Genomic DNA, 20770 nt, shown 5'->3' with positions numbered 1-20770 from the left:
TGAACTGATATTCAAAAACAAATATTCAAAACCACATTTATTTTCGCATTATTGAGTAAAGCTTTTAAATAAATCTGCATATGAAAATTTCCCATATATTTAAAGCTTCAGTTTCAAAGTAACAATCTTATTTATAGTTGAATTTTTAGAGGATCCTATATTATGTATTTTACTACTCATTTTGGTGTGCTGTTACTCAGTTTAACCTTTTCTGGATGAAATACAACTGTCATTCTGAACACTAATTTTCAGTTTGGCTTTGAGCAGGGCCTAGATTAAACACTCAATACGTATTTAATGAATGAATGAATGAACTAATGAACTGTACCCTTTATTTTCAAATCTAACCAACCAGGAAAAGATCTGCTCCATGTCTTAAGTTCATTAACTGTCTTAAGTGATTAGCTTAAAAAGAAATTCAGTAAATGTATAAAGCGCTGCACTACGTAGATATTCATATTTCAAGCTCCCTGCCCCAATTACCCCCAAAAGTCTTTACTGTGTTAAAGGAATGTCACATTATAAACAGATGAAATATGTATTTGATGTTTCAGGGGCAGGAGAATATAATAGCACAGAGCTTATTGAACTGTTCCTGAAGATAAACCGCCTTTAGATATTTTCAGATTGTCTTCTGAGGGGGAGTGGAAAATGTTTAGAAGCATCTGTTTAAATGTTGTTTCTTCCCCCAACTCTACCTGTAACACTCAGATTGGCAGAGAGTGAAGAACCTTCAGGCACATGTGGTGAAAGTGTTGGTGTGTAAAAGAAGAAATCATGGAATAAAACAAGTTTCCTGTTGTTTTTCTTATCTCCTCAATTGAGAATCTAATGTCATAGCACTACAGTGGATGGCATCACAGGGTTGCTTATGTTTTTTTAAAACAGTGAAATATTTCAGGCGTAAACAAATAGGGGAAAATGTGATAAGCATCTCAGTATACACCACCTACCCTAAAAAATAAAACATTGCAGATACTATTAAAGCTTCCTATGTTCTCTTTCCTCTATTCAGTGGAAATCACACTAGAATTTGATGTTTGACATTCTCATTTTTCTTTTCATATTTTTGCTGCATATTCTTAATTATGAGTGAGCTTGAGCATCATTGTATGTTTATTGGTCACTCATATGTCCTCCCCTGAATATCTCTTGATTTTTATATTGGTTTGTTTTCTTTTTCCTATTGATTCATAGATCTTCATATATTTTGGATGCTGTTTCTTGATAATACTCATTAGAAATGTAGTTTCCCAGTTGATAATTTGTCATTCTATTTATCTATGTATGAAGATTAGTGTGTAATTTTTGTAGCCAACTTTATTAGACTTTTTCTTAAGGTTTTTTGTGTGTATTGAGTGTGCGTGCTTCTGTGTCTTGTTTAAAAACACTTACAAACTCAATATTATAAACATATTTTTCTGTATTTTCTTCTAAAAATTTTACAGTTTTATCTATTGTATTTAAGCATTATATTTAATGGATTCTTCATTCTTCAGTACATTATTAAGGTGAAATTTGTTTTTTTTTTTCTCATAAAGATAACCAATTATTTCAGTACCACTTATTAGGCAGTATGTCCTTTACTCATTGATTTATAGTGCCCCCTCTATCACATGTTAAATTTCCATGTGTTTATGGTCTTTTGTTCATTTTGGCTTTCTTTCAGCATCTTCAGTCCACCTCTCTTTTGCCTCTTATAGTTTATAGCCTTCTACCTTTCTTGTTTGAGGCATTTCTTTAGATTTTAACTGAGTTCTGACACACCACACACTTGTGGATTTAGTTAATAAGATTTTAATAATTTTTCATCATTTTTTTTCTACCATGACATGTATCTTAGCTAATTGCTTAGAATGCATTTCTATTTTTTCTTATTATCTCCTTTTGTTGATGGTGTTTCTTGAAAAGGGGCCCATCATCCTATTTATTGGTCAAGTAAAACTGAAAGTACAATGGAAAATGTGTTGTAATTTTAATTTTCAGATACAAAAGGCAAAGGGCTTCCTAGGTGGCACTAGTGGTAAAGAACCCACCTGCCAATGCAGGAGACATAAGAGATGTGGGTTCCATTCCTGGTTCATGAAGATCCCCTGGAGAAGGAAACTGGATCCCACTCGAGTATCCTTGCCTCGGAAATCTCATGGAGAGAGTAACTGGCGGGCTATAGTCCATAGCATCGCAGTGTCGGACACGACTGAAGCGACTCAGCACAAGTGTAACTTGCTTTTTCTAATGCTTAGTCTTTTGTTTAGCACCTTAGGAAGCAATGTTTTTTAGGGAATTTGATTCTGTATAAGTAGGCAGTATATTATACTTTGATTGAAATTTATTAAATATTATTTTTTAACTGACCTTCCTTATTGTATTTCAGATGATTGGAACCCATTTTCATACCCATATAAAAAACTGGATTTTGGAAAATGGGAGCTGTATATCCCACCAAAGCAAAATAGATCTGTCTTAGTACCTCATGGATCCAAACTAAAGGTATTTCCTCCCTCATGTTGTCATTTGAACTTACTATTTTCTTTTTGTCCTGTTTGCAGAGTTTGATTTAAAATGTTAGAATGTAAACAGATGCCTGATAATTATAGGAGAAACAGTGTAAATTTTTAAATAGAGGAAAATTTAAGAGAAGTCATCAGCAAATTGAAATATGTTAGACGGGAACAGTTTGGTTGGTAAGATAATGAACTTACTATTTGTTAACGACTTTGGAAATCTTTTAGAAGAATGACTGAATAATTACCAAAGTTCAGCCTGGGAAACAGAAAGTTTGATTTAGAAAAAATGAAACCTGTCTTCAAATCAGCCGAGCAGAGAATTTTTACCTGTGAAGACACACTTGACATAATTGATTTTGTGATGAGCCACATGAATGAGGTGATACTGTGTTGGAGACCCACGCCTTTTGGGGATATGATTGTTCTTGGTCTTTTTCTGCTCTTTGATTTCAGGGCTCTGGTTTGCCCTCTTCTCCTCTGTTAAGCCCCTTGAATTAGCCTGGGACCTGCCTGTCCTCTATCTGACCTCTCTTTGGCTGACTACGTAGCTCTGCATTCAGGGTGTACAGAGCCTACACAGTGGCCTCTCTAGTCTCCTAAAGGGTGGGTTCCCAATCTGGACTACAGATTACAGATTTGATTATGTAAAAGGCTATCTAAATCCTTTAACATTTGCTTGATTTTAGCCCATTGCTTAAATAAATATATAATGTTTCCATGTCCCTTTCTTTCCCATCCATGGACATATAACAGCATTCATCGCATTTATCACTAAATCCTGTAACTGACTTATATTTTTATTGGCATTTGTTATTTAACAGTATTAACCAGAGTTAAAATTAGAAATGCATTGTATGTTTGTTTTATAGATTTTTCTTTCTTATAAATATTGAAATTATAAGTATACCTGAAAATACTGAAATATTGCCACACATAATATAATTCCCAGGAGAGCATATTGTCTGGAATAGAGACGTTTTAATATGGAATGGCAACCAGAGTTCTTCTTAATCTGAAGTGAAAAGGAGAAAAAAGTAGTTACAGTATACAATAAGAGGGATTTAAATTTAATATATATAATCCCTTTTCCAAGTCAGTATAAGCATCACAAGAGCAAGGCCCTTTGCTCTTCTGTTTGCTAATACTGTGTATTCTCAGTGCTTAGAAGAGTGCCTGGCACAGGGTGGGCACTCAAAAATATTTACTGAATGTTAAAGCCATTTGTATGCCCAGTCTTTGAAGGAATAAACCAAAGGGCTTGATTTTCCTGTGGTTTGTAAGGCCTGACTTTAGGAAACTGTGAAGCAAGGTGACCATTATACCACTGGTTTCATTGTTGTTTTGGGTTTTTTGGCCATTTGTTACGTTTTGTTTTTAAGAACTGAATTTTACAATTTTTTGAAGTGCTGCAGATATTTTTTTTCTGTTCTTAGATTTTATGAGCTCTGACATGTTACCTACTCTTTGCATTAAATGGTGAATGAATTATTTATTTTTTTTGTAGTTTTAAAAACTGAAGTATAGTTGATTTACAATATTGTATGAGTTTCAAGGGGATAAAATAGTGATTCAATATTTTTATAGATTATATTCAATGTAAAGTTATTACAAAACAATGGCTATATTTCCCTGTGCTGTACAATTTATCCTAGTTGCTTTTCTGTTTTATAAGTAGCAGTTTGCATCTCTTAATCCCATACTCTCTCTTCTCCCTCCCTCCTCCCTCTTCTTTATTTGTGACTACTAGTTTGTTCTCTATATCTCTGAGTCTGTTTCCATTTTATTACATACAATGAATGAATTAATTTTAATACATTGTGGGGTTTTTTGAACTTTTAATTTTGTATTGGAGTATAGCCAATTAACAGTATTGTGATAGTTTCAGGTGGATGGCAAAGGGCTCAGCCATACACATCCGTTTTCTCCCAAACTCACCTGCCACCTTGGCTGCCACAAACACTGAACAGAGTTCCATGTGCTGTGCCATAGAACCTTGTTGGTTAGTCATTTTAAATATAACAGTGTGTACATGTGCATCCCAAACTCCCTGCCATATTTAAAATGGATAACCAACATGGTCATATGTTGTTTTTATACCTCGGAAAAATGATTACTAGGAATGAATGGTTATTAATATGTACAGTAATAATGAAAGAAATTTGCTTCTCCCAGCCAACTCCAGGACTTTTCATACTTTATCCTGTAGTCTGAATGTTTTGTGTCCTCCTCACAAATTATATGTGAAAATGCTAATTCCTGATATGATGGCACTAGTATCTGATGGTCCTAGGGCTTTGAGAGGTGTGTGAGTCATGAGAGTATAGCTCTTTAAATAGAATTAGTGAACTTACACCTCCAGAGGGGTCTCTAGCCCTTTTCACCATATGAAGATATAACCAGAAGTCTGCAACCTGGAGGAAGGCCCTCCCCAGACCATGCTGGCAGCTGACCTTGAACTTCCAGCTTCCAAACTGTGAGAAATCAATTTCTGCTCTTTGTAAGCCACTCAGTCTCTGGTGTTTTGTTATACCAGTCCAAATGGATAAAGGTGCTTTTGATACTACCTATGTACTATACTTTGCTTTCTTTCATAAATTTATTTGACCTGGATGAAATGAAATAATCAAAGAAAAAAATTTTAAAAAGCATCTTTTCCCTTTTTACTTGCTTGAAAAATTTATATCTAACAGTAGATAAACATTCAGAAAATATCAAGTCAACTGTTGTGTAATCTTTCTTAATTATTATTTGCTAAGGATTTCAATGAGGATTAATTTACTGGAAATTTAGGCCCAAAGTATCACTTATAGTGTTTAGATGTTTCAAATTTTCAGGAAGCATTTAGATGCTATTATAATGTCAATATGGTGATATAATTAGTTTTTCACTTATGGGAAATGATGTATCAGCTTTTCTTTCAGGGAGTAGGGTTAAATTTTCTATAAAAAAATCAACTAACATAAGGTTTTTGGCCTTGCAGTCTGAAATTGTCCCTAGGTAGTTTACCTTGGTAATTAAAAATCTTGTTTTAAATTGAACTTGAAATTTTATTTCAGTCCACAAGGAATTGACCTTTATAACTCACTTGTGGATGTTTCTCTTATGGATAATCTGATAACCATTCTCAAAAAAGAATATTACCTACCATTGAAATAATAACTTTGTTTTCCTTGGAAAACCCTGGTCTTTTCAACTGAACAATTTGGAAGAAGATGCCTCATTACTTACATTGTCATGTAAATATCTCCGTTTCATGTTTTTAAATACATTTACTAAAAAAAAAAATAAAGTAATATACTAAGGTGAATTAAACTTTCAAGGCTATAAAGATATAAGAAAAGCATAGAAGACTATGTTCCTGAGGGATAATGAGACATACTTGTGTGTTTAATATTTTTTCTTCTGGACACATAGCCAAACTAATTTATGTGAAGGTATTTTTTGTTTATTATTTTAAAATATATACCTTTAATAAAAGTAGAGTAATACAACTTTGTAAGTTGTCTTGTAGGAATTTACATAATTATTGAGATGCTGTGTCAGGTACTATCCTTGACATGAGATGCTCTAGTCGAATTGTTATATATACATAGGGTGTGTGTTTGTGTGTGCTTTAAAAATAAGGTGCTATTGAAGCGAAATACTAAGAACAGTTTATTTTTCCTGTGATGTTAACAGGAGAAATAACAGAAGGGCACTGACATTCAAGCCTACTTGGTAACATATTTAGAAGTTGACCAGACAGACAGAGGGAAAGGGTGTATTTTAACCTGGGCGTACTGTGTGAATAAAAGTATGTGTATCGATTGAAGTTTCAACAGGAAGTAAATGGCAAATGGAAAATAAGACAGTTTAAACAGTTCCCCCACCCCAACCCCCGCCCCAAATGCTGTTTTCAATGTTCAACACACAAGGAATCCACTCTAGAGTTAAGAGCAGGGCTGGGTGAGGGAACTTAGCAAAACTCAAATTGTTACCTTGCCTAGGCCATACGGAACAGGGATCGGTTCCTAGAACCCAAAGGGATACAGAATCAGCCATCTTGAGAGGAACACTAAGTTTTGCTGAGAGACACAGTTAATTCATGGTAACCTTGCAGGAAAGGAGCCAGAAGAAAAAGGAGACAAATTCTCTCATCTCCCACACTCCTTCCTTTCTCTGACCTCTTCCTGTGGCTCAACATTGGCCCACCCAATAAGAAGCCAGATTTCTAGGGACTATGGTACACATGGGTTAGCCTCCTGGGGCAGAGAGCTGGTGAGAAGTGGATTGAACTGACTGCTAAGATGTAGCTCAGGAGTCAATGATCAGGAAAAGCAAGAGGTCAGGACAGTAAACTCAAAAGGTGGGTTGGGGGCAAACTAAAGAATTCCCTTCTTCTGATTGCCATTTCCTTCTTTTTAAAAAATCATTTCTATTAATACCCATATAACTAGCAATGGCAATTAGTATTGTCTCCTTTTAAATGTTCAGCACTGATGTATAGAACAGTCTTATGGACTCTGTGGGAGAGGGAGAGGGTGGGAAGATTTGGGAGAATGGCATTGAAACATGTATACTATCATGTATGAAATGAGTCTCCAGTCCAGGTTCGATGCACGATACTGGATGCTTGGGGCTGGTGCACTGGGACGACCCAGAGGGATGGTATGGGGAGGGAGGAGGGAGGAGGGTTCAGGATGGGGAACACATGTATACCTGTGGCGGATTCATTTCGATGTTTGACAAAACCAATACAATATTGTAAAGTTTAAAAATAAAATAAAATAAAATAAGTGTTCAGGATTTTTCTGTACTTTAACTTTTCCCTTGCCAAATCAGTAACAAAATGGAATAGAGGTTTCTTGATACCAGATCTTTAACCTTTTCAAAGGCTCATGTATTAGTCTTCTAGAGCTACAACAACAAAATACCATACTCTGGGCAGCTTAAACAACAGGAATTTAATTTCTCATGTTTTGGAGGCTGGAAGTGTGAGATTAGTCAGCATGGTTGAGTTCTGGTAAGGGTTCTTTTCCTTGCTTACAGACAGCTGCCTTCTTCCCCTGTCTTCATATGGCACTAATCCTGTCATCAGGCCCCCATCCTCATTACTTCATTTAAACCTGATTATCTCTCAAATCTCCTGTCTCCAGAGACCATCACATTGGGGTTAGGACTTCAACATATGAAGTTGGAGGGGGCACAATTCAGTTCAGAGCAGATCATACTGCTTTCTGAATTATATTTAGATTTTATACAATTGATTGGTGGAAAAGGGTCATGGAACCTAATACCCACATTGCAATTTTCTAAGATGAGACACATGAAATTAGAAATTATTTTACATCCATATTTAATTTGGTTCTAATTGTAACACTGTGAAATGAAATACTGTACATATTCATTTCATGAATGAGTACACTGAAATTTAGAGAGGTTAAGCAGATGATATTGCCTTGACTTGAATTAAGACTTATCTAATAACGAAGTCCATGGTCCTAATCCTTGTGCTACACTGCTGGTCAGGCTAAGGGTTGACAGAGAGAAAAAGGAAAAAAAGTGATACAAAGGAAGTAGAACTTGAGCCTTATCTCGTGTTTAACAAATTATTTAACAGCTTTTAACATAGTGTTGTTTATTTATTCATTTTTGGCTTTGCTGGGTCTTGGATGCTACGCGGGCTTTTCTCTGGTTGCAGCAAGTGGGCTTTTCTATGTGGTGGCTTCTCTAGTTGTGGAGCATGGGCTCTAGAGCACAGGCTCAGTATTGTGGTGCATGGCCTTAGTTGCTCCGTGGTATGTGGAGTCATCCTGGGTCAGGGATTGAACCTGTGTCTCCTGCCTTGGCAGGTGGATTGTTCACCACTGAGCCACCAGGAAAGCCCAACAAATTATTTTATACCATGTTTGCTTTTGCTTTATTGTGTGGAACTATCATTTCCATTTTTCAGGGTGCTGAGTATTAAAGTGACCTTCCATGAGAATAAAAAGGAGGTATTAATAGATAGTTTGTGGAAAGTTTGGGTTTTAGAGAATAAGAGATCAGATCAATTATGTAAAGTGAAACATTATTGATAGCTAAAATGGGATTGCTAGGTAGAAGGATGTCACTGGGCAGTGATATGGCATGTTGAAAAGTTAGTATCTAAATATTTGCCTAAGATTGATCTCATAGCACTCTATCCTTTGGGCTTCCCTGGTGGCTCAAATTGTAAAGAATGTGCCTGTTATGTAGGAGACCCAGGTTTGATCTCTAGGTTGGGAAGATCTCCTGGAGAAGGGAATGGCAGCCTCCTACAATATTCTTGCATGGAAAATTCCATGGATAGACAAGCCTGGCAGGCTATAGTCCATGAGGTCATAAAGACTTGGACACAACTGAGTGACTAACACACATAGACACACACACACAGACATGGACACACACACACACACTTTATCCTTTACCTCTGGAATATTTTCTTGTGTCTTTTGTCTATTTCCTTCTCTCCAGATTTTTTGTTCACTGTTTCAGGAAATTTTAGTATTTGGATCCTGAATCACCTAGATTTTCTTATCTTTTTGTCAAGTCTCCTTGTCATTTTTACTTTCTGTTCTACTTTGAAAAAGTATTTTCCAACTGCATTATTATAATTATTATTATTGCCACACCATGAGGTTTGTGGGATCTTAGTTCCCCAACCAGGAATCAAACCTGGGCTCTCAGCATTGAAAGCTTGGAGTCCTAACCACTGGACCACCAGGGAATTCCCCCAACTGCATTATTTTAGTAATCATATTATAAGCATTTCTAATAACATGCTTGTTTTCTCTACTTATACATAGATTCTGTCATTGTTAAATGTTCAGAGATACTTTTATCTTCTTTGAAAAGGTTATAGATGTTTTCTTTTATTTTTTTCTCCCAATTTCCTTCTTGTTCCCCTACCCCCTCACTGTTTCTTTCAAATTTTCTTTTTCTATGTTTTTTTAGCCTCTTATCTTTTGTGTTGCAGGCTGTCTTAAAATGCCTAGTTACAGAACTGTGTTTCAGAAAGAGTTATTAGGAAAAGACAATTGAAAATTCTGTTCCTGGTAAGCTTTGTTCCTGGTGATCTTCACAGCTGGGTAGCCAGAAAGTGAGACAGACTTTATATTGATGGCAAGGAGTGAAAATTTTACTCTGAGGTCATTTATTTTTTCCAGAGGTGAATTTTCCAGTCTCTTATAAGGGGTGGGTGGAAGGGGTATTGATGGAGGAATGGAAACAGTGACAGACTTTATTTTTTGGGCTCCAAAATCACTGCAAATGGTGAATGCAACCATGAAATTAAAAGACACTTGCTCCTTGGAAGGAAAGTTATGACCAACCTGGACAGCATATTAAAAAGCAGAGACATTACTTTGCCAACAAAGTCCATCTAGTCAAAGCTATGGTTTTTCCAGTAGTCATGTATAGATGTGAGAGTTGGACTATAAAGAAAGCTGAGTCCCAAAGAATTGATGCTTTTGAATTGTGGTGTTGGAGAAGACTCTTGAGAGTCCCTTGGATAGCAAGGAGAGCCAACCAGTCCATCCTAAAGGAGATCAGTCCTGAATATTCATTGCAAGGACTGATGTTGAAGATGAAACTCCAGTACTTTGTCCACCTGATGCGAAGAACTGACTCATTCAAAAAGACCCTGATTCTGGGAAGGATTGAAGGCAGGAGGAGAAGGGGATGACAGAGGATGAGATGGTTGGATGGCATCACTGCCTCAAGGGACATGAGTTTGAGTAAGCTATGGGAGTTTGTGATGGACAGGGAAGCCTGGAGTGCTGCAGTCCATGATGTCGCAAAGAGTCGGACACAACTGAGTGACTGAACTGAACTTAACTGAACTGGCATCCATACCTAAGGGACAGAGAAAGTGGATAAAGGTCCCAACTTTCAGTAAGACACTGAATCCCCCTATTCTCACCCATCTGATTCACCTCTGCCATCTGCTGTGCTATTGTTTCTGGAATTGAAGCCTGCCTTTGTTGTTCAGTTGATGAGTTGTGTCTGACTCTTTGCCACCCCATGGACTGTGGCATGCTGGGATTTGTCCTTCACTATCTCCCAGAGTTTGTACCAACTTATCCTCATTGATTTAGTGATGCCATTCAATCATCTCATGCTCTGTTGTCCACTTCTCCTCATGCCCTCAATCTTTCCCAGCATCAAGGTCTTTTCCAGTGAATTGGTATTTTTCATAGTGAACCTCTCATCTCCCATTTGAGGGGTGAGAGGTGGCATTTTGGAGGGATGCACATTTTTTTGTACGGTAAGGGAGAGGCTATGTTTAAGAGCCTACATTCCTTCTGTTTAACATTGAATCTTACCTCTCCCATAGGACCAGAAGCCTCCACATGACAAGTCCTAGGGCTCCTGTGAAGCAGCTTGACTAGCTCTCTTCAGGTTCTTCCTCTGTAAAGCAGATTTTAATTTTTTCCTGTCTACTTATTTTCTTACCTCTCCAATTACTAAGTTCCAAAAATTTGTTGAGATTTCTATTCTCTTGTTGTCTCCTTTTCTGTCTTTCTCAGTTAATTTTACTTTTTATATTGTTTGCTATTATTTATTTTAACAGAAGTTTGCTAAGTTTGTTATTTTTAATCCAGACTTCTCAAACACCCTTATTTGATTGAAAGAAGAAAAAAGTACATTTCCTGAATAGAAGAATGTTTTATAATTCTGGGGCCTCAATTGAATATTATATTCTTATCATATGCCATGATATAAAATTTTGGTGAGACTGATTATTTCCTGCTTGTGATGTCTTTACATGTTATTTTATATGATAAAGATTTTCTTCTCCATGACCCACAAAAGTCCTTTACTCTTTGTTACCTGATTTAACTTAATCAACCTTTAAGACCCTGAAACATCTAATTTTGGGAGAATGTGTAGTTAGAATTAGATGCACTTTCCCATATCACAGAACTTATATTTCTTTGTGTTTGTGAAATACAACTTGAATGCTAATGAACCTAAATAACATATTAGGAAATGGTCTTCCTCTGTAGGTGAGAATAAAGGCTTTTTAATTGATTCATTTTTCTTTTCTTTTTTTAAAGCTCCTCAGAATGTTGGTAGGAAACATAAAATAAATGTGTATGTTTCCAAAGCAGTCTTTTAATCAATATTTAGCATAACTCTGTTTGCCTAGAGGATGGGCGAGGTAAAAAGTAGGGGTGTTTCCCTCTGTTTTGAGCTTGCTGCACATTAATTTATCAAATTTTGTTCTTTTTCTTTCTTAGTATCTTAGCACATATTTCAGAGAAGACAATGGCACCCCACTCCAGTACTCTTGCCTGGAAAATCCCATGGACGGAGGAGCCTGGTAGGCTGCAGTCCATGGGGTCGCTAAGAGTCAGACACGACTTAGGACTTCACTTTCACTTTTCACTTTCCTGCATTGGAGAAGGAAATGGCAACCCACTCCGGTGTTCTTGCCTGGAGAATCCCAGGGACGGGGAGCCTGGTAGGCTGCCGTCTATGGGGTCACACAGAGTCGGACACGGCTGAAGTCACTTAGCAGTAGCAGCATATATTTAGCTTTTTTAAAAAAATTTTCTGCACTTAATATATTGCACTTTCTTCCCTGGATGTATGTGAAGAAATAAAAGACAAAATGCCTGCATATTGAATTTATTGTCCGCTTGGACAAAGCTTACCATAAACAAATGAGTTGCTTGAGCATTTTGTGACTGTTAAAGGAGTAGAGGAAGAAGCTTATTTTTTTTTTAAAAGAAGTTTATAACAGAAAAGTAAGAATAAGTAAATAGAATACGTGTCTTTTACTTTTTAAAAAACTTGTTAGTTCCCTTCATTTTTGGCTAAATATTGATGTAGCTGAGAAGGGACCCAAGGGATTAGAGATAGATTTTTAGGAGACTGGAAAGATGGAGAATTAAATTTACAGGCTGAATAGTTAGGGAATGATTATGGGAAGAGATGCATTCTAAGCTTGGTCTTGAAAGAGTTAGTGGATTAGATTAACGACTATGAATAAGTTGTCAAGGGTCAATTAGAGAATAAAAGAATATACAATTAAGCAAGATTATATAGGAATTAACCAATTCTACATGGGAGATAGTAGTAAGTTTGACTTATATTGACTTATATCTTATTGATGTAAGATATATAAGGAAACTAAATGAAATAGTAAATCTATTTTAGGAAATTTTATTCTCAAAGTGTGCATGGCAATACAGTTGCAGAATTTTGACAGAGATTCTTTTTTGCTTTTTCTTAAATCATCCATTTCTTACTTAAAAAAAAAAACTCAATGATTTTTAATAACGAACAGTTTATTCTTTAACTTGTGGTGCTTTTTGACCCTTAATGATCTCATTTTTTCCCCTCACAATTGTTTATTCTCTCTCTTCTGGAGCATATAAAAATGCTAAAGTAATCTCATTAGCAATTAACAAAAATTAGTCACTGTTTGTGAACCCTGAATATTCTCTCTTCTTCTTTTATGTCGTAAAGATTCCTAGAAAGAACTTTACTATCATGTACAACTGCTCTTTCTGTACCCTCAGTTCAACTTTGTTGTTTTCTATCCGTTCCTACTCTGTTTTATTAATATAAAATAAAACAGTACCAATAGCCGGATGATGATAATTTAAACGTAAAACCTATGAATGAAGCATATAAATTTCATTTACCATTATGAATCATTTGAACTGCATATTCCCATTAGTATTTCATATAGATTTACAGATGAATTCTACTGTGTCATGGCCTGTGAGAGAATCTCTATCTTTTGTAGTTCCTGAGTGATCATTTCTAGTTATGTCATGTATAAAATACCTTCTTTTGCTATGTACCACCTGCCAACTCACACTTGTCATAAGTCATTGTTTTTTCAGCTTACTTGTTAACGTACTTTTTTTTTATACGTATCATCCTGTAGAGATTCTTTTAGTGATGACTTGAGATCTTATGTATTTGTCTATGATTAAAGTTTATTTATTATCTATATCCAGTGTTGCTGATAAAATGCTAATAATTTTATTTTTATTCCTTTGTGTGTAATCAGCCTTTTCTCCTGTCAGCCATTTGGATTTCCTCTTTATTCTTTATGTTCTAAAAATTTCACTATTGTCTCTGCTAATATAAGATTTCATTTGTTACTCTTTTCTTGAAATGGTCTTTTCCTCATAAATGATCTTCTCCTTTGTTTCCTCTTTTCCCCTTCACTTTCATATTATATCTAAAGTCATCATTCTAAAACTTGAAATCTGTTCATATTATCCTTCTGTTTGAAAGCCTTTATGATAAACTCTCTTCACTCTTGATTTGGTTGTAGCCAGGGTTTTCAAGACTTCCCTAGTAGCTCAGACCATATCCAGGGTTTTCAAGACTTCCCTAGTAGCTCAGAAGTTTTGAACACTTCCCTAGTAGCTCCTGCAATGCAGGAGACCCAGGCTTAATCCCTGGGTCAGGAAGATCCCTTGGAGAAGGAAATAGCAACCCACTCCAGTATTCTTTCCTGGGAAATCCTATGGATAGAGGAGTCTGGTGGGCTACAAGTATATAGTGTCACAAAGAGTTGGACAGGATTTTCAAACTGTGTGATAAGAAGCTGATCAGGTCAGTTTTCAGATTCCCCAGCACTCACATGAAATAAAGAGATTCCTTTTCTGTTTTATAGTTGGGTTCCCTTGTATCATTATATCTAAATAATGATTTCTCTATTTTCTAGAATTGAATAACAATGGCCTCTAGGATGTATTCCATACTTCTTAGCCTTCCATACAAAGCCTTCCTTTCTCTGGACTTTGGTTTCCTCTCCAAATTTGTCTTATCCTTGTCTCGGTCTGTTTGGGCTGTCATAGTAAAGTACCATAGCTTAGGTGCCTTCTAAACAACAGAAATGTATTTCTCCCAGTTCTAGAGACTGAAAGTATGAGGTAAGGGTGCCAACCTTGTAGAATTCTAGTGAGAGCTCTTTTCTGGATTACAGTCTGCCAGCTTCTCATTGGTAATGTCTCTTCACATGGTGGAGAGCAGAAAGAGGAAGCAAACTCTCTAGAGATGCTAATAATGGCATTAATTCCACTCCTGATAGCTCCACCCTCTTGACCTCATTTAATGCTAATTACCTTCCAAAGGCCCCACCTCCTCATACCATCACACTGGGGCATTGGCTTTCAACATATAAAACTAGAGGAGGACAAAACATTCAGTCCACAATAATAAAGTACACTGTCTATACTGAATTACTTGCTGTTGCTTAAACGCTGTCTTGGTTCTGTCTCAGCAAATGCAAAGACAGCGTCCCTTTTACATGGAATGGCTTTCCCCTATTTTAGTAACCTGAAAACCTCTCCCTACCCAAGTCTTTGGTATAGAGTTTATATACAATTTATTTTTGGTTAAGTTTTTCATAATCCCAAGCTCCTCTTTCTACTTACCAAATATTCCTTCTTCCACAAGCATTTCAGAGCCTGTTTCCACCATACTCACTGTGGTGATACATGCTTCCAGACTGTGATCTTTTTGAGGACAAGTTCAGCATCTTGGTTGTCATTGTGTCTCTGGAACCTAGTAATAACTGCTTTATAGATGCTATCAATAAATGTTTATTGACTGCATGGTTGAAAAGCTTAGGGATCATTATATAAGTATATTTGCCACTGTTGGAAATATTTTTGCATATACATTTTATACAGAAAGTGAAAGAAATTTATAAAGTGTGTTTTAATAATTATTGCATTTTCTTTGTGTTCAGTCACCTCAGCCAATAGAATTGCATATTTATAGGAGAAATCCTATTGATAATAGGGCTAAAACAAACAAAATAACCCAAATAAGCAAATATTGGTCTGGAAATCAGTTTGTTTTAATGAGTCATTAGCATTTTCTGTGTTACTTTTCAAGCAAAGATTCCTGTGAGTCACTGTTTAAAGAGCTTAATATTAGAGAAAAGTTTGCCTTTCTCCGAAAGATTTGAAATGCTTATTTTTATCTCATGGTCCCCCCCTTTCTCTTGTCTGTCAAAGACTTAAAATTAAGTGACTTGAACACTTGCAATAATCATCCAGCTCCAGAGTCCTACATCATTATCTCGTCTCCTTGCCCTCCAGCCCTTCTCTCCTTCTGACCATTTCCATTGTAACTGCTGATTTTTTCTTCTCATTTTATTTTAAAATATATTATATTTTAAAAATTGTAAGCTGTTTTTTTGAACTAAGAAGAATATAAATTAAATGTATGTAAATCTGTGAATAAGGACAGGTAATTATTTCAAATCAGGATCCAAATTTGTTTTAATATTTCTTTAAATCACATATGCATAAATGAACAATTCCTAGTTCTTTTCCCTTATAGTTCAGAACCAGTTAGTTAGAAGGTTACAGAATGGATTTAGTATGTGATATGGCAGAGGTCAGAATGTTTAGGTAATTAGGTGAGTACAATGAAGAGGGAAAGTCCAACTGTACGATGATGTCACTCTTACCCCAAATAATTAAACCGATATTATTTCTCTCTAGATAAAGCACATATCATCTCTGTTTTAGACATTTTCCTCATGGAAAACTTTCTCTAACTTTGAAGACTATTTACTTTTGACACAATGAAATAGAAAACTGGGATGCACTGTTGCTATTATATCTATTTTACTTAAGGCACAATAAATTATGGTGGAAAGAAAACAAAAATAGTTCAATTGTCTCTTTTAAATATATAGGTAAAAACTTATTATAGCTTGAGTATGTTAAGCCTGATTTCTGAGTTTTTCACAGTAGGGCTCAGGATCACGAGCCCCGTGGATGATGTAGTTTTGTTTTCCCTTTTCATTTTCAGCTAAAAGCCCTGCAGAGAATAGGAGGTTGTTGGTGAGATATCAATGGCAGTATGGGGATTGCCTTCTGAAGTCATTATGAATTAAGAGCTAATGGGTAGCTTTCTTTGATAGCTCGTTTATAATTGAGTGCAGATAGATGAAAATCAAACACAAAGGGAACTCAATTTTATCATTAATTTTGACTTTGTTTAACGGATGATTTCTGATCACCACAGCAGCCTTCCTAATTTGTCTGTGTATGATGAAGAAACTAATCATACACAGCTCAGAGAACAAATAACATACGTTTTCCCAAAAAGGTCACCTTCAGAGATAAGCACAAGGAAAAAAGAAAGCCACAAACCCGTTGATTTCTTCCTTTTCTCCTGTTTTTCCTGTTTTCTTTCTTTTAAAAATGCAGTACATAAAATAATTATAATTTAAATATGCAGTGATTGACTATCCAGAATTTATAGCCTAAACTAGCCTATAAATATAGTCTGGCTTGTTCCTAATAGGGCTTCCCTGGTGCCTCAGATGGTAAAGAATCTGCCTGCAATGTGGGAGACCTGGGTTCCATTCCTGGGTTGGGAAGAACCCCTGGAGAAGGGCCTGGCAACCCACTCCAGTATTCTTGCCTGGAGAATCCCATGGATAGTGGAGCCTGGTGGGCTACAGTCTATAGGGTTGCCAAGAGTTGGACATGACTGAGCGGGTAACATTTTCACTTTGTTCCTAATAAAAGGCTTCCTTTCATTCTTTTGTTTAGCAGATGGCCTTATTATATGTCAGTTACTAGTTTCATATTATTCATATTAATTTATTTAGTCCTCATAACAGCCCATCATCCCCGTTTTCTCAGATGAGGAACTGAAGCGCAGTGAGATGCCAATGTGCTGAAAGTCACATAGCTACCTGAGAGCAGACAGAGTTGGGATTCAAACCCAGGAAGCCTGGCTCTAGAGGCTGTGTTCTTAACATTGTGTATTGTTGCTATAATATATTAGTTTAATTACAATTCCTGTGACTTCTTGATACCTATGTTTAAAAATATTACTAAGCATAGCCTTTGGCTAAAACAATAAACCTTTTTGAATCCTAATGTGTTTTTAGAATACATATTTTCTTATGAGCAAGTGGCTATGACAGTAATACATTGAGGAGCACACAGAAAACAATTCAACATTGTTAGGCATATTCAATAGAACATATGCTATACATTTTATATGTATATATAATGCATTTATACTACTGCATTTATACCCACATGCATACACATATTTTATATATGTATATATATTTCAGTTAAAGTATTTTATGAAGTCATAACTACTAGTAGATGACATCCTGACATCAGTGTGAGGGAGGGAGAATCCTCACGGGAAGCTGTGCACAGATTGACACAGTTTAATCTCATGGTGTTGTTAGTCTATATATATGTATGTTTGTATGTGTGTATGTATGTTGTTAGATTTATAGCTGTGTAAGCCAGAATGTTCCAAGGCAAGGTGGATTTTCTTTTTACATCTAGATTGGACCCTGTGCCTACTGTGGGAATACATCCATGTTTTACCTGTCTGGCCAGACCTGTCATTTTGGGAGCTGATGAAGGAAGGGGCAGGGTTTATAAAGTGAGGTTCTACTGGCTAGGTGAGACCATACGTTGTACCTGGAAGGACATCAGTGTTATTATAGAATTAGAGAAGTAACTGGCACCCCACTCCAGTACTCTTGCCTGGAAAATCCCATGGGCGGAGGAGCCTGGTAGGCTGTGGTCCTTGGGGTCACGAAGAGTCAGACACGACAGAGCGACTTCACTTTCAGACTTCACTTTCATGCATTGGAGAAGGAAATGACAACCCACTCCAGTGTTCTTGCCTGGAGAATCCCAGGGACGGGGGAGCCTGGTGGGCTGCCGTCTATGGGGTCGCACAGAGTCGGACATGACTGAAGTGACTTAGCAGCAGCAGCGGCAGTGGCAGCAGTAGCAGAGAAGTAACAGACTAAAGTATCCACAGGAAATACTGAGGATAGAGGATGAAAGAAATCCCATTGATTATAAAGCCGGCGTTGCTAGACTGAGGATGGATGGAGAAGTCAGGAACGAATGTGGTTAAAAAAACAAAATGAGTGTAAAGTGAGCCTGGTGAGGTTGGTGCTGGGTCTCCACCATGCTATTCCTTATATGTGGATTATAATGTGTTTTGCTGGCTTAGGACCACACTTGATTGACTTTACATCTTTGTTGCATTAAGGTTGCTTCTTTCTTCATCATCTTATTAGGTAAAAGATTGTATGGTTTACTTTGTCAAGGGCCAAAATAACAGTGTCTTAATAAATATAGATGATTGCTTCTCCTTGAAGTAAAAGTCTAGGACAGTAGGTACTCTGTGGATAGGCTACTTCTTCTCCATGTGTATGTCCAGACCAGATTCCTTACACCTCATTGGTCTTCTGTCTCCCAAGTGTGTTATCTGTACAGTTAACAGCACTTCAGAGATAAGTAAAAAGAAACAACAAAAAAAACTTGTTGATTTCTTCCTTTTCTCCTGTGTTTTTCCTTTTCTCTCCTTCTTTTTCTCCTTCCATCTCTCTGTGTTTTCTGCAGAAAGAGGAAAACAAGATAAAGGCTTTCTCTTTTAAGAACGTGAAAACATCTTTTCTGTACACATCCTTTTGGCCAGATCTTTGTTACATTGGCTATCCTAACTGCAAAGAAGGTTGGAAAATGTGGTTCAGGGCCATTTGTTAAGCTAAAATTCAGCAGGTTCTGTCTTATTTAAATGAAAAATAGAGGGTTGATTTTGAAATACAGTTAGCATTTACTGCTATAACCAGTTAAAAGAAACCCTTTAAGGAAATAGAAGAACTAACCTTGTGCTAGAAACTTTCATTTTTTAATATTTCATAGTCAACTGTAAGTAATGTATCCTTATTTTATTTGTTATGCTATAGAAACCCATTGTTTTAAAACTTTTATGAGTTTATTTATTATAGCTTAGAAAAAAGTGTGGTATTCTTAATAAAAAAGAAAATACAGAGGGTATGGCTGATAATGTTAATAATATACACTCAGGATATAGCTAGTAGTATTAATCTTGTGCAGTCCTAACAGTATGCTTCAGATCACTGCAAACACCAACATTAAACAAATAAAATGAAAGTAAAATCCTAAAGCAATCTGGAATTTATTAGATATTATGTGAGGCTTAAAATTTTGCAACTTTCTGAAGGATGTCCAAATTATCATGAAATGCCAGTCGCACTTTTATGCTATTTTTAGTTTGAAAACAGTTTCTGCATAAAATAAGACTAGGATTGTAATGAACACACTGCAGGTAAATATAGCAGTGTGGGATTTAAAAGCATTACTGAGAAAAATCTGCAACTGACAGCAACTAGGCTCTAACCTGGTTTTTTTGAATAGCATAATTGAGAATGTAAACTGACTGCCTCTATAACAGAGAATTCATAGGATAGTTGAAATACCTACATTTAAATTAGGGTTCAAGAAGAATCATTTCCCTTTCCTTCTTAAGAAAGCTAAATAGGTATTGACTCTGATCATTTATTTTTTGTATTGGTATTGAGGATTTTTGAATATTCCTACTTAAATCTTCACACTTAAAAAAAATAAGTTCTGCAGGAACATCAGATAAGAAGGAAAGGGTGTGAGCCAGCATTTATGGGTAAAGTTGTAATAATAAATGAAAGTGATTTTCAAGATATTATACACAGTATTAGAAGAGCTTTAGGAAGAAGACTGCTTTTTAAAACCAGCAAGTTGGTCAAACATTTTTAAGCACAACCATTAATAAATGGAATCTTATTAAAATAATTAAGTTCTCAAATCCATCTTTTCTAAAAGATATTTTAGGGTCAAATCATTAACTTTGGGGAGGACAGAAGCACCTTAAAATGTTTCAGTTATATCCTTGAGAGTATTTTAAACAAAAATATTTTTGGTGATTTTTGTATCCTGATGTAGACCCATCAGCTTGCTGGCTTTGGCCTCTCAGTTCCTCCACCTCCTCCGCTCTAGGGATCTTGCCCTTCTCCCAACTCGGTTTCACTAAGTTGCATGACCCAATGGCTCAGCAGGTAAAGAATCCACCTGTCAATGCTGGAAACACAGATTCTATCTCTGGATTGGAAGATCCTGTGGAGGAAGGAAATGGCAACCTGCTTTGGTATTCTTGCCTGGAAAATCCCATGGGTAGAGGAGAATGGCTGGTTACAGTCCATGAGGTTGCAAAGAATCTGACTGAGCATGCAGCTATCCACTGAGGTGATCATGCTGTAAATTTTTCCTTTATCCTTAAAGTGAAAGTGGAAGTCGCTCAGTCGTGTCCGACTCTTTGCGACCCTATGGACAGCAGCCCACCAGGCTCCTTTGTCCATGGGATTCTCTAGGCAAGAATACTGGAGTGGGTTGCTATTTCCTTCTCCAGGGAAGTCCTAAATCCTCCGTAAAACCCTGTGT

At 36.3% G+C, this 20770-nt stretch overlaps 1 protein-coding gene across 1 annotated transcript in view; it reads left to right on the top strand.

Annotated features, from left to right (window-relative positions):
- GBE1 (1,4-alpha-glucan branching enzyme 1) overlaps positions 1-20770 on the top strand; it is a 315992-nt gene that overhangs the window by 107439 nt on the left and 187783 nt on the right. The window contains exon 3 of the mRNA XM_061431417.1: positions 2375-2490. Coding sequence (XP_061287401.1) covers positions 2375-2490 — 116 coding nt within the window. The remainder of the gene's footprint in view (positions 1-2374; positions 2491-20770) is intronic.

This window comes from Bos javanicus, chromosome 1 (genome assembly GCF_032452875.1).
Source record: "Bos javanicus breed banteng chromosome 1, ARS-OSU_banteng_1.0, whole genome shotgun sequence".
In the NCBI taxonomy this organism is placed as follows: Eukaryota; Metazoa; Chordata; class Mammalia; order Artiodactyla; family Bovidae; genus Bos; species Bos javanicus.
Note: the sequence above shows the minus strand (reverse complement) of the source record. Positions and strands in the feature narration are given on the sequence as shown.